This window comes from Epinephelus lanceolatus, chromosome 11 (assembly GCF_041903045.1).
Source record: "Epinephelus lanceolatus isolate andai-2023 chromosome 11, ASM4190304v1, whole genome shotgun sequence".
NCBI lineage: Eukaryota > Metazoa > Chordata > Actinopteri > Perciformes > Serranidae > Epinephelus > Epinephelus lanceolatus.
Genome location: NC_135744.1, coordinates 3,148,877 through 3,163,773, shown reverse-complemented (window position 1 = coordinate 3,163,773; position 14,897 = coordinate 3,148,877). Strand labels below are relative to the sequence as shown.

The 14,897-nt window shown below is 40.8% G+C and overlaps 2 protein-coding genes across 14 annotated transcripts in view; one reads left to right on the top strand and one right to left on the bottom strand.

Annotated features, from left to right (window-relative positions):
- The window catches only part of LOC117265946 (beta-galactosidase-1-like protein 2), a 32,930-nt gene extending 22,908 nt beyond the window's left edge, over positions 1-10,022 (top strand). For 7 of the 12 annotated variants that reach the window (XM_078172142.1, XM_078172141.1, XM_078172140.1 and 4 more), the window contains 5 exons: positions 949-1,020; positions 1,143-1,411; positions 1,494-1,605; positions 1,719-1,835; positions 2,106-10,022. In XM_078172142.1, the coding sequence (XP_078028268.1) occupies positions 949-1,020; positions 1,143-1,411; positions 1,494-1,605; positions 1,719-1,835; positions 2,106-2,192 (657 nt within the window). In that variant the 3' untranslated portion in view covers positions 2,193-10,022. Of the gene's footprint in view, positions 1-948; positions 1,021-1,142; positions 1,412-1,493; positions 1,606-1,718; positions 1,838-2,105 lie in introns of those variants that run through there. The other 5 variants (XR_013492293.1, XM_078172137.1, XM_033640786.2 and 2 more) reach the window with 5 other exon arrangements.
- Positions 2,350-14,897, bottom strand: part of LOC117265969 (galactosylgalactosylxylosylprotein 3-beta-glucuronosyltransferase 1-like) — a 137,151-nt gene continuing 124,603 nt past the window's right edge. Inside the window, exons 5-7 of one of the 2 annotated variants that reach the window (XM_033640831.2) lie at positions 13,649-13,945; positions 11,410-11,515; positions 2,350-4,454 (exon numbers count right to left, since the gene is read on the bottom strand). In XM_033640831.2, coding sequence (XP_033496722.1) covers positions 11,429-11,515; positions 13,649-13,945 — 384 coding nt within the window. In that variant the 3' untranslated portion in view covers positions 2,350-4,454; positions 11,410-11,428. The remainder of the gene's footprint in view (positions 4,455-11,409; positions 11,516-13,648; positions 13,946-14,897) is intronic. The other variant, XM_078172145.1, reaches the window with a different exon arrangement.

Here is a 14,897-nt window from a genome sequence, read left to right as displayed (position 1 = left end):
ATAGTGTGATATAGAACAGTCAAATAGCCTAGACCTTTTTAAATAAATGAATGGCCTTGGACACAGGGAGGGTCAGGCAGAGTATCAAAGTCTGATAATTATGAGATATGGATAAATATTAGTAGGCCTATTATTAGAAACATAATAAACTTATGTTGAGGAATGGAGTGCGATTAAGTCACTATAATGAACGCAAATTAATACACCAGAGCTGGAAGACCCACCTGCTGGTTCCCAGTGTGCTGGTCAGCGTCAATCGCACTGGACAGAGAATTATGCATAAGAACAGGACGGCATGTGCTGGCATTGCTGCAGTTGTAGGGGATGTGAATGCAATATAACATAGTCTGTATTGACATGACAACACACAACAACCTTCAGACAACAGCAACCTTTCTGGTGGTACACTGGCGGAGGTGGAGCGATATAGATCAGTGTGGATGAATGAAAACTGAAAACAATAAACTATTTATTTTGGGTGTTAATGTGAAAATGTGCTCAGAGAGGTAGAGCGGGTTGTCCACTAATCAGAAGATAGGCTCCCTGGCTTCTCCAGTCTGCACATTGAAGTAAGATACTGAACCCCAAGTTGCTCCAGATGGCTGTTCTATTGGTGTGTGAGTGTGTTAAAAACTGAGCCACAGGTGGCACTTTGTATGGTAGCCTCTGCCACCAGTGTATGAATGTGTGTGTGTGAATTGGTGAATGTGATTTGTTGTATAAAAAGGGCTTTGAGTGGTTGGAAGACTATAGAGAGGCACTATACAAGTGCAAGTCCATTTACCAATAATAGTACCTGAAATCCTGTTGGTAATATATATTACTTCATTACTGCTAAAATGTAATATGTTACTGTAACACGTTACTTTAAGTAACAAAGTTACAAAAGTAACGTGTTACCCCCAACACTGTTTATAATTTATTTGACAACAATGTTTTTCTTCCTAGGTGTTTTTAGACAGAAGCTACATTGGCCTTTTCAAGCGCCAAAGCCTGGAGCTGGTGGTTTCTGATGTTAAGGTATGGCATTAAGTTGGAAAATTAAGGCAACTGTCCAATAAACATCATTTATCGGATGTGACTGATGCTTAAATGTTGGCTGTTGAAACTTGCTAAGACATAAAGGCGATCAATCTGTACAGGGACGACGAACCTTAAGCTTATTGGTGGAAAATTGTGGACGAGTTCATCAGGGAAGGGACCTTGACAAACAACATAAAGGTGATCGACAGGCATTATGCGGTTCATTGCTATGCCTGCTATTAAAGCATTCAAGCACTCAGTGGGTAATGCAAAAGCCATTTTTGATTTGTGTTCTTGCAGGCCTCGTGGGGGAAATTTTATTAAACAATATCCCCTTGCAGGATTTTACAATTTACAGCCTGGATATGAAACCCAGCTTTATTGATAGGTTTGTACACTTTATTGAATCTAAAGCATTGCTTATCACTTTATGCTGTAACAGAGCATTTGAAGTGGATGCTTCATTTTAGTCTTTATCAGGCACCTTGGAAAACTCTCCCTGATGCTCCCAGCTTTCCTGGATTTTTCATGGGGAGGCTGTTTGCATATGGGTATCCCAGTGACACATTTGTGAAGCTGCCTGTAAGTTCAATAAAACATAGTGTTTATGCTGCATACATTCTTTTTGTGTGTGATTGTATAAAAATACTTAATGTGTGCATTGTGAATGGATAAAATTGTCTTTGGGTCCGCAGGGCTGGGAGAAAGGTGTTGTATTTATCAATGGGCTGAACCTGGGCCGCTACTGGTCAATTGGCCCCCAGCAGACTCTCTACCTCCCTGGTCCCTTTCTCAACAGTGGAATTAACCAGGTACAGCTGTGCACAAAGCAGAATTTGTTAGGGGAATAGTTTTTGGAAGTACGCTTTTGCTGTCTTGCTGAGAGTTAGAAATGTGAACTTACTCTTGGCAAAATTAATAAATATGTCTCCCAAAACTATTCTTTAAATGTTTGTACTTGCATTATAATGGACTTTGAAGATGAATTTTACATTTAAAGTGTGCGATAACACAGTAAGAGTCAAGTCTTAAAGCTCTTATACTCTCTTTTTTATCTCCTACTTTTTTCCTGTTATATTAAGGTCATTATATTTGAAGAGCAGGAGGGTGACTTCAAGGTCCACTTTGAGGATACACCTGATCTTGGCATGGCAGCAGAGATCCAGTGACTGTCATCACCTCCTCTGACAAAGATTCACAAAGTGCCTGTCTAAACTTCAAATTCAGGGATATCAATATTGTTAAAATCATAGCCCATGTCTGATATAATACCTTAAAATATTCATACATACTCACAGATCAATATGAAAAACAAAGTGAGGCTTGTTTGTACAGGAGCAGTTTATAGCTACAGTTTATACATACAGTACCTTTAGTTTCAATGACTCTACACAAATTACCAAGTATATTCTCTTACCCATGGAGTTCCACCTAAAGGCTAGACATTTCTATTTGGGGGTGGCAGTTATATTTGATACTATTGTTAGATTTGTATTGCTCGTGTGAATATTCCACAGACTGCAGTTTTTGAAATGGTAAAACAAAAATCTGACTTGTGGGACAATCTTAGCTTAGGCAGGAGTGATGTGAGCAGCTTTCAAATGAAACACAAGCAGCATTGTAGCAACATCAGGTCCTATACCTTACCGAGTGAAAGTTCAAGGTTTCAGATGCCTAGCACACTCAGTACATTTACATGACATTCGAGAAAATTGATTTATTGTGTTATTCCCACTAAATCCAGACTTTTAAAATACATGTAAACATGTTCGTCTGACTGAAATTGTACTAAATTCAATTTCTCAAAGTCAGACTAACACACCCAGATAATGGGATTGGGAGTTGAATAACTCCTGCATTCATACAGTCAATCGGGCCCAAACTGGCCGAGGTGCAGCACATGCTCCACAGTTTCCATTCAGGGCTTTGACCTTGAAGTTGAATAGCATTAAATAACAGAAGAAGAAACCAGTAACAACATGGCAATATCTACATCCAGAGCTGTGCATTTGTGGATGGACAAGGAGACACAGTTCATGCTGTGTCAGCTGAAAGAGTTAAATATTTTGAAATACATGGATTGGAGAAAAACACAGAATGGCAACCTGTTCAAAAATGTGGTGGAACAGCTGGAAGATGCTTGATTGTTTGGTCTGTGACATAATAGATCAAGCAGAAAAAGGTCAGAAAGGGGGCATATTGCCACCTGTGCTTGTACACTGGGACAAGGACAGTAGTCTAATTAAATGACCTAGTTGAGCTATATCTGTAGCTCCACTTAACTGTGCATGTAAACGCACTGACTACTGATAACTGACCAAACAGCCACAGTATGAGAACAACAGCATTTATAAGCAGTGCTATTGCATATCAGCAGGGTATGAAATTATCACTTGCAAGCCAACCAGTCATGGTGGGGATAATTAGATTTGTTAAATACAGCTATTTGATAGAATTGACATCCAGTTATTAGAGTAATGGCTTCACACACCATTGACTTGTGCATGCATAGCTGGTAACTAACAAGTAAATAGTACCAGTTAATCTAAAACAATAAATAACTACTCAGTGAGATCTTAATTAGCTTATGAAGATGCTATGAAGTGAACAGGCCTGTACAGATACTGAATCTCCTCTGAAATATGGGTAGACCTCAGTAGTGTTACAGCATATCGGGAATAACCAAGAGTTTACAGTAAATGTCTATGAGAGGGGACATGGCTGTTTCACTGGAATAAACCATTTCTCTGTGTTTTTGAGTGCATGTGTGTCTATATGCTCGTCCTGTGCAGTGAGACAGCTGAGCATGTGTGAATGTCTGTTGAGGACGAACAGAGCTCCTAATTAGTGCTGGGTTTGAAGTGCTATCTAAATAGCTCAGTGTTTTACAGTACAAGTGGGGATGGCTCAGATTTCCTCGGTGTAGTCTGTCAGTCCTTGCTGACTCAACTAAGACAAGAGCCCCTTTGATTCCTCTGTACAGCCCTGTGCTGGACAGCCAGTTTGCTTCAGAACAAGAGGGCCCTATTTAATGTTGATTGGATGGTTGGCTGGTGTTGACTGCGCTCAGAGGACTCTTAATTGCTTGCTGTGCCATATCTTCCTGCAGTTTAAATCACTTAATATCCTTTGTCTCAGTTCTCCAAGGAAACCTCAGTGGGCAAGCTCCTTTGGCAACTCATACCAGTGTCTCGCATAAGCCAGTGCTCGGCGCAGAATGGGCCAGCTTGTTTTTGTGCATTTGTGCTTTGATACTCTACGAATCTTTTAAACGCATGGCTTGTGTTCCCTGCTGGGGTGGACGGGTGAACCTCAGTTTCTAAGCGATGATTAAGTACAGTTACGGCACTGAGCTGTGATAATATTTTTTAACCTGGCTTATTGCTCTGAGGTTGGTTTGAATCCAGGAAGAGTCCATTGGAGAAATGTCCCTGAAAGGACAGAAACAAGGCACATGTTACAAACAGAACTTCCATGGGTCTACAGTCATGCTGTAAGCCTCTGTGTGCTAAATACTACCTTCAACATGCTGACATACTCACAAAAAAAAATGTTAACATTCTGATGGTAAGCAGGCATGTTTATAGTCTAGTGTGTAGCGATAAGGTTGCAGATTGCAACCAAGTGAAACTTTTTCCTTGTGTCAAGTGTGTAAGAGAACTACAGTGGCTAATGCTAAAATAAGAAAACACAAATGGCCTTGTCTAGAGCCAGCATTTGTTTTGTCCTTTCTGGGCTACTGTGGAAACAACATTGCAGACTTTGTGGAAGAAAGATAGATAGATATGAATGACCAGTCCATTCTCATTCTGAAGTCGTCGATTACCACCGCTTTGTCAGTGATTTCAACAGACACCAAAAGCAACCTTTATGCGGTGGTGTGATATGCTGCTGGGTTAGGGCTGGGTGATATGGACAAAAAATCATATCTCTGTATCTTTAGGCTGAATACATACATACATACATATATGTACAATACATGATACTCTTGTCTGTAATTTTTTTCCTCTTTTTGTCTGCTGTTTTGCACTCTTTATTGTATTTTTTTTTATTGTCTGCCTGTAAAGTGTCTTTGAGTTTTTGAAAAGCGCTCTATAAATAAAATGTATTATTATTATTATGATATATATTTTAATATATATATATAGTTTTTTTACAAAATATGCTACATGTTTATTTGCAAGTCAAAGCCACACTTGAGATGCCACAAGCACTTTTACAAAAAAAGACTGTGATCAAAATGAAATGCAAAGACAGGGATTTTTTTTCCCCTGTTTGAAAATATGCAGCTGCACAACATATAAATGAAAAATGATATAAAATAAATATCAGGGCTGTATGTTAACTTTTTGCACATTGCACTGGAACTACAACAAACGTGGACTTTCACCCAGGAGGCCGGTGTTTGCTTCCCGCATGAATGCAGAGCCAAATCATGATGTTTTTTTCTAAACCTAATCACGTTTCCGAAACCTTACCATATGCTTGTATTACCCAGCATAAAACACACCGTCCCAAAATGTCAACAACAAACGCAGGAGGATATCTACTGCGCCATATGAATATGCCTATTTGTCACATATGAACTCGTCATATGTGACAAGTTACAAAACCACAACACCTCTTACTTTCAGGTGATTATGCACTAAAGAAAACATAGTTAATTATGAATATGATATTCAATTTCTGCTAGTATATTCCTTTAAATCTTACACACTGGTCCTTTAAGCATTTTTATCATCTTAGTATATTAGCATGTTTGCATACATTTGCTAATTAGCACTTAAGACAAAATATAGCTAAGGCTGATGGGACTGTCATTAGTTTTGTGGGTATTTGGTCATAAACCAAAGTATTTGTCTCCCTCTCTCCTTGTGTGCTCCCCTGTTCTCACCCTCCCTCGTTTGTGTGTGTGGGTGTGTATGTATGTGTGTCTGTCCTTGTCAGTTTGTCTGGGCAAGGCATGATTTCTGCTGGCTACCTGGCTCCACCCACAAGTCATCATCCTGCACACCAGGATCTCATGCATCTATCAACTCTGCAGAATTTCACAACCGGTTGTACATTCCAGTCTTCACCAGATTGTTCAGTTCTTGTGGTACCTTGTGGTACTAACATATGGCCTCTTGTCAGTCTTGTTTGCAATTTTGCTTCTTAGTTGAGTAATCCTCACCTCACCCTTGTGTTTTCTTGCTCCTCTCAAGGTCTAGTGGATTCAACCCTGCTACCAGCCACACTCTGAGCCACCCTCCTGCCCACCTTCTCTGTGATGCCCAGCCAATTCACCTCTGCCTGCCACTCTCCATCACTTGAGACACCTTTGCCACTCTTCATTATTTTACAATTAACTCTTTATTCCAATTATCCTTGCCAGTGGTTGTTTGTCCGCTAAAATGTGAAATTTAACAGTATGGGACAAATTCTAGGTTCTAGGTTTATCATAGTCATTATGATTTATCCTCTGGAGACCATAAATACCTGTACAAAATATTTAATCTATCCAGTGATGTATTTCATTGTGATGATAAATAAAAGCTTAGGGGGTCACCAAAGTCAGTAGGATTTAGAGCAAACTATTGCTCAGCTTTAATAGAAGAAAATAAGAACAACCCCAGGTTTCTTTTCAGCACTGTAGCCAGGCTGACTGAGAGTCACAGCTCTATTGAGCCTTGTATTCCTTTAGCCCTTAGCAGTATTGATTTTATGAGCTTTTTTAATGACAAAATTCTAAGTATTAGAGGCTAAATTTATGACCTCCTCTCCTCAGATAGTACCTATCTGCCCTCAAACACAGCTGTATGACCTAATATATATTTAGATAGCTTCTCCCCGATTTCTCCTCAACAATTGACTGCAGTGATTTCTTCATCTACAGTAAATCATCAACGTGTCTCTTAGACCCCATCCCAACTAGGCTACTTAAGGAAGTCTTACCTTTAACTAACACTCACTCACAGACCGCGGAACCGGGGGGGCCAGGGGGGCCATGGCCCAGGTAACTTTTGTACTCTGACATAGAGGGCTGCATTGGGATTGGGTCCTGCCGCAAATATCGCAGGAGCGGGCGGTTTGTACTTTGCTGCGGGCGGGAATGGGCGGCTAAAAAAAACACTGCGGGATCGGGATGTAGCCTTTTTTTTTTTTTTTTTTTTTAAAGGTGTAATAGTCATTTTGATCCACACTCCACCAGTTGGTGGCAGTAATGGACCAATTCGCTGTTTGCCAACCGCCTTAAACAGTAGAAGAAGAAGAAGAAGAAGAAGAAGATGAAGATGTAGCCTAGCGACAGGATGTCAACACAGGAACTTGGTGCACATGCATGAGCGTTTCCACTCCATATTTATTAATAAATGGACGAATATGCCCTGAACCAGCTTTCATACCAATTTACCGCTTGCTCCACCTGTCTGTCTGTCTGTCTGTCTGTCTGTTAGCGCCATCTGTCATGAGACAAACATGAAAGAAGACGTGCAGTTTATTGTGTTTCACCAGCAACGAGCTGTCATTACGCGCGACAATTATGCACGGCTGCACGCTCTTCATAACTCACTGTGAACCTATGTTGCATAATAAAGATTTGCCCCCTCGTAATTTTTAACCGCCCCCTCAGTAACTTCATCCTGGCGCCGGGCTTGCCTTAACCTCAATCACTGCGTGATAAGGTAGAAAAATAAATAAATACAGAGGAGGAGAATAGGATATGAAACAGCCCTTTATTTCATTAAAAACTAAATGAAAACAACGAAATAGGAGCGCTATTCCTGACCAGTGCGTCAAAAGACATGCAGGCCAGGGAAACGAAACAAACAACCCCATGAATCTCTTTATTAATAGCCTATAAAATGACCTGTTTTCTCCTGCGGGATGGGAGAAGACACAAAATCAATGCATGTCTATTATTGTGCGGGCATAAATTCTCAGAGTTTTGCGGGAGCGGGCGGGATGAGTTTTGGTTGTGGTTGTGGACTGGATGTAGGCTACTTTGTTGTTTGCTTCATCTGTACGTTTATGTGTAAATAGGCTTGGCCTGTTGTGTGTGAATGTTAGAGTGGGATCAGAGGGGTTTCTGAGCAAGCATGTGTTCGTGTTCATGCGTGTACTGTAGATGTGACTGTGTGGCATTGGAATAAAAGAAGTGCTCCGCAACGTTATTTAATACATCAGTAATATTGTCTGTTTCAATACATATGCCCCCCCACCCCCTCCGCATGACTTGAAATTATGGGCCCCCTTGTTCAGATGCGTTCCGAGGTCCATGCACTCACTTATTAGACATGATCAATATATCTGTATTAACAGGCTATGTACCACAGTCTTATAAGGTAGCTGTAATTGAACCTAAAAAAGCCCACCCTGGATCCAGAGGTGTTAGCCAACTATAGACCATCTAATCTTCCCTTTCATTCAAAGATCCTTGAGAAAGTAGTTGCAGACCAGCTGTGTGACTTTCTCCATGATAATAATTTATTTGAAGTTATTTGAATTTATATTATATAAATATTATATAAATTATATAATTTATATAATATTTGAATATTTGAATTTCAGTCAGGATTTAGAGTGCATCATAGCACTGAGACAGCACTAGTTAAAATTACAAATTATCTTCTGATTGCTTCAGACAAAGGACTCGTCTCTGTACTTGTTTTATTGGATCTTAGTGCGGCATTTGACACGATTGACCATCAAATTCTGCTACAGAGACTGGAACATTTAATTGGCTTAAAAGGTGCTGCACTAAGCTGGTTTAAATCTTATTTATCTGATCGTTTTCAGTTTGTTCATATTCACGATGAATCATCCTTACATACTAAAGTTTGTTTTGGAGTTTCACAAGGTTCTGTGCTTGGACCAATCCTATTCACTCTATATATGCTTCCTTTAGGTAACATCATTAGAAATCACTCTGTAAATTTCCATTGTTATGCCGATGATACACAATTGTATTTATCGATGAAGCCAGAAGAAACTAATCAATTAACTAAACTTAATTGCCTTAAAGACATAAAAACCTGGATGAGCACCAATTTCCTTATGTTAAATTCAGACAAAACTGAAGTTATTGTTCTTGGCCCCAAACAACTCAGAGACTCTTTATCTGATGACACAGTTTCTCTAGATGGCATTGCTCTGGCCTCTAGCACTACCGCCAGAAACCTCGGAGTAATATTTGACCAAGATTTGTCTTTTAATTCTCATTTAAAACAAATCTCACGGACTGCATTTTTTCATCTGCGTAATATTGCGAAAATTAGGCCTATCCTGACCTGAAAAGATGCAGAAAAATTGGTCCACACTTTTGTTACCTCTAGGCAGGATTACTGTAATTCCTTATTATCAGGTAGCTCTAATAAGTCTTTAAAAACTCTCCAGCTAATTCAGAATGCAGCGGCACGTGTACTAACAGGAACTAAGAAACAAGATCATATTTCTCCTGTTTTAGCTTCTCTGCACTGGCTCCCTGTAAAATCCAGAATTGACTTTAAAATACTACTGTCAACTTATAAAGCTCTAAATGGTCAAGCTCCCTCATATCTTAGAGAGCTCATAGTGCCATATTATCCCACCAGAACACTGCGCTCTGAGAATGCAGGGTTACTTGTGGTCCCTAAAGTTACCAAAAGTAGATCAGGAGCCAGAGCCTTCAGCTATCAGGCTCCTCTCCTGTGGAATCATCTTCCTGTTGCGGTCCGGGAGGCAGACACCGTCTCCACATTTAAGACTAGATTTAAGACTTTCCTCTTTGATAAAGCTCATAGTTAGGGCCGGCTCAGGCTTGCCTTGTACCAGCCCCTAGTTAGGCTGACTAACGGCTGGGCTCCACTGGGCGCGTCAGCGGCACGACACGTCTGCAGCACGAGTCCCGTAGCAGCTCGCCTCCCCCCGTTAATCAATTACAGCGGCTCCACCGGCAACGGGAGCGGCGCGACAACCCCCGTCCGTCGCGCGACATCTCTCTATTTTACGCGGCTCTTCTATTTTTGTCGTGCTACGCTCCCCTACGCGACCCTCAAGCAGATAAAAACTACATGAAATAGTGTGCTAAATGAGCACAATGTGTTTTTAAATGAATAAACCATTATCAGAGGTGATATGTAATGATTTTTTTTCATGCATTTACCCATGTTTATCCATGACATTGTGTAAATGTCCGTGGTGGACATTTGAAAGCGAGTGGATGACAAACAGTACAGTAAACTTGTAGATAACTCAAATATATGTAATAGCTTAGGTGGAAAATGCTTTAACATTTTATTCAGCCTACATGCAGCCTCTCGGCTCAGCGGTAAACAACCCCGCTGGCTTCTCTACGTGTCGCTTCCGTACGCAGTCAGTGGAGCCCCAATGAATACGCTGCGATGCTACGCTGAAGTGACGCTTACGTTTGCAGCCAGTGGAGCCTGGCCGTTAGGCCTACTCTAACGGGGGACCTCCTATAATACACCGGGCACCTTCTCTCCTTCTCTCTCTCTCTCTCTCTCATGTCCTGTTACTGCATCTTGCTAACTCAGCTGTACTGCATGTCACTAACTCGGCTTCTTCTCCAGAGCCTTTGTGCTCCACTGTCTCTCAGGTTAACTTACATCGCAGTGGTGCCTGGATATTGTGATGTGTGTGGTTGTGCTGCTGCCGTGGTCCTGTCAGATGCCTCCTGCTGCTGTTGTTATCATTAGTCATACTTCTACTGTTATTATACACATATGATTATTGTCACATATGTATACTATCAGATATTAATAGATACTTTCAACATATTGTACCACAATAGCCGTAATTATAATTATAATATTATTACTTTAATTAATGTTGTTATAAGCTATTATCATTACCGTCTCTCCTGCATCTCTCTCTGTCTCTGTCTCTCTCTCTGTCTCATTGTGTCATACAGATTACTGTTAATTTATTATGTTGATCTGTTCTGTACGACATCTATTGCACGTCTGTCTGGCCTGGAAGAGGGATCCCTCCTCAGTTGCTCTTCCTGAGGTTTCTACCATTCCCCTCCCCTTGAATTGATAAATTGATCCTTTGGGGAGAGTGAAATCTGTATGCTTGTACAGCCTTTTACTGAACAGACATGCATGGCAATCTATCCAATACTTATTGAGTTATTTCAGTTTGGACCAAAGTGGTGAATCGACTCACAGACTAACAGCGCCACTCATTGGGCCACACCACTAGGATGGCTAAAATTACTTGTCATAAAACAATCATAAGAAAATCCACAGAAGACAGTCCTTTAATTATGGTATGTAAAGATCAGACATCTATTTTAAACAAAGCCCATTATGGTCCACATATGAGTTAAGATGCTCTCCTTTGGTCCCCCAAAAGAATCAATGCATGAAAATGCAATCATTTACATTTGAAAATATCTGCTATTACCTGTGTCAGATGAAGTATGTCATATCTCCACATTAGAGTCAGTAAATCCCTTCTTGCCCTCATTTACTAGCACAGGCTTCTCTGTCCGTGTGTGCCATACTAATACCTGCAGGTAAGAAGAAAGGAACAGAGATGAGCAGAAATACAACCAATTTGATAAAACAATACAACAGAAAATGTGTCTCACAATGCAACACAGTTGTAATATACTACATCACACTTGCTATACAATGTCTACAAGCAGATTATAATAATATATTTTAAATGGGCTATAAATGCATAAGTGTTGGCTGTAAGCTGACAGTTTATTGACTTTAAAAAAATCAAACAAAAGACACGCACATCTCACCGTGGAAGGGCAGGTGCTGAGTCGATAGTTGTAGATGAAAAAAGGATGAATGACTCACAACACTGCAGGACTCTTAGCAGAAAATAATTGTTTATTGCACCGTGACGTACGTTTCGAGCTGTCTGCTCTTCGTCAGACAAAAAATACTGTGAGAGGCCATCTTAAGTAGCCTGGTTCCAGACCATAGACCCCGCCCACTCAGCTGAGTAGGCTTGCATCTCTGGTCTGACATACTTCAATAAATTTGCGATTTATCTCGTCCAAACGATGGACGGACCAATGAACGCCGGGGGTCTAGCGATTAGCCAATCTGCGCCATGCTGATGTCTAGCTGTACGCCTGTGGGTAACTGGTGAGGATAGCAACAATGGCGACCGCTACAGATCCTACAGACCACATTAACGATGCTATCGAGGTATTTCGCCACTACTCGCGTTAATGGAGGATCAAATTAAGGAAGCTGCTAAACTGGATTTAACGGCGATGCAGCTGGGCGTGCACGACGACGGAGACATTTTAAACGGGCAATGCTCGCTTGTTTTCGGCACCCCCGAGGCATGGATACTAATGACGTCAGATTCTGGGTGAGTCGTTGATCTCTACTGATTGGTTAGGGAAAAAATCAAATTCCCTCCCCCTTGTAAATCGCTTTCAATGGAAGCCATGTCAGACTGAAGGTTCTGGGAGCTTCAGTCTGACACTCAGGCTACATCTTAAGTAAAACTGATCACATGATGCAATTAGGATCACATGACAAACGGCTGCAGTGATTACATGACACAGATCTGATGTACTGATTACCTCAAATGAAAAAAGAAAAACAGAAAAACAATGCATCCAGACACAAACCAAGGTGTTAACAGGTAAGGAAGTCTGAAGTCATGTCTGAAGTCACCTAAGTCATGTACAAACATATAAAAGTATAAAACATGTCAAAACACCTATCAAAAAGTGAGTATCACAATACAATATATATCCACACATATAAAACGTGAACTTTTCTGGATGTACACTTTGGACACTGTTTCTCCCAGGGGTTTAAATGAGGATATGGATATTCGCCCCTTCCTTTGACTCTTTCTCCATTCAATCCCCCCTTGCTCCTACGAGTTACCTCCAGGTGGATTTGACATTTGGTAGTGACCAGGTTCTCCTGTACTTTGAGTTATGCACCTTGTACGGGCGCCTTGAGATTACACCCACCATTTATGACGGCTTTTCTGGCCCAATACATAGTTTGGGCTATGTTGTCTTTAAAGTGTGCCCTCTATGTAGATCTTTATATCTTTGTATATTGTTATTATTATTGTATATTGTATTTTTGGCTTGAGTCCACGTTTTGAATCACATTTTTTTATGTGTGGATATATATTGTATTGTGATACTCACTTTTTGATGGGTGTTTTGACATGTTTTATATTTTTATATGTTTGTACATGACTTAGGTGACTTCAGACTTGACTTCAGACTTCCTTACCTGTTTACACCTTGGTTTGTGTCTGGATGCATTGTTTTTCTGTTTTTCTTTTTTCATTAAAGGTAATTAGTACATCAGATCTGTGTCATGTAATCACTGCAGCCGTTTGTCATGTGATCTAACTGCATCATGTGATCAGCTTTACTTAAGATGGCCTCACACAGTATTTTTTGTCTGACGAAGAGCAGACAGCTCGAAACGTACATCACGGTGCAATAAATAATTCTTTTCTGCAAAGAGTCCTGCAGTGTTGCGAGCCATTCATCCTTTTTTCAGTTTATTGACTTTAGGAACAAATTGTTAGGATCGCTAGGGATCTGAAGAAACATCCACTAGCAGACACGATTGTTGCAGATAATGCCAGTTCACACAACACAACATTTCACAACATGCAGAGAGCCTCCTTTTCTTACCTTGGTGCAGTTAGCAGCTTTAGGCTCCAAATCACTGAGCGTTACTAGCTCCTTTAATAAACTGCTCTCCTGATAACCTCCCTTCACACCACTTAACTTGAAATAAGCCTGAGGTTTAGACAGAATAAGGTGCAGGTTCAATGCAAACCCAGCCATGTCTATGGCAAAGGGTCGGTGTGGGTCAAATACAGTTTTCCAACCGTACACCTTGCCCAAGGTGTTTACTTTAGGGGACTCATATCGTAGGCCACCCACAAAGGCTACAGGCCACACTGACGCTTTTTTGGTGAAACGCATCTGAAACAGAGACCAAGAGACAAGTCACCCATGTGAGAACTTTAAATTCAATCAATCCCAAAATGAAGCTACAGTCAGACACAAAACACATGTAAGATGAGCAGGAAACATTACAAAACGTTTTCAACCCAAGTCGTCACATATCACAGCTTTGTCAGTGGACTTTCATATCTACATATTACGTGCTCGGTACCCTCCCTCTGCTGTTTATGTTCTGGGATGCTGCAACCAAGACAGGGACGTCAACAAAAGCACATGGTTAGATTTACGTAACAAAAGCACATGATAAGGTTTAGGCAACAAAAGCATGTGGTTAGGGTTAGGCAACAAAAGCACGTGGTAAGGTTAGGGCAACAAAGGCACATGGTAAGGTTAGGGCAACAAAGGCACATGGTAAAGTTTAGGTAACAAAAGAACGTGGTTAGGTTTAGACAACAATACCATGTGGTCAGGTTAGGGCAACTACAGCACATGGTTAGGTTTAGGTAACAAAAGTACACAATTAGGTTTGGGCAACAAAAGCACATGGTCAGGTTAGGGCAACAAAAGCACATGATTAGGTTTAGGCAACAAAAGTACCTGGTTAGGTTTAGAAAAAAACATGGCTTGGCTCTACATTTATATGGAATGCGAACATCTGCCTCCTGGTTGAAAGTCTGGGATTTGTTGGACCCATCCACCACCCCTCCCACCCATCCTATTGGGACTTTCCTGCTCCTTATATTACATTGTTACCAGCAGCATTTCACACTGATTCTGTCGTATCGTATGTATGATACCTATTATGTTGTCACGACAGGTGGCCTCTGGCTACCGTATGAACTGACACCGCCCATCTGCATATCATACTACTCCAGCAGGCTGACCAGCAGTGTGTTAGGAAACCATGAAAGGTTCAATCCAGCTGCAGTACAAAGGGACACCACCTAGCAGCGTGTCATACTGCCACAAA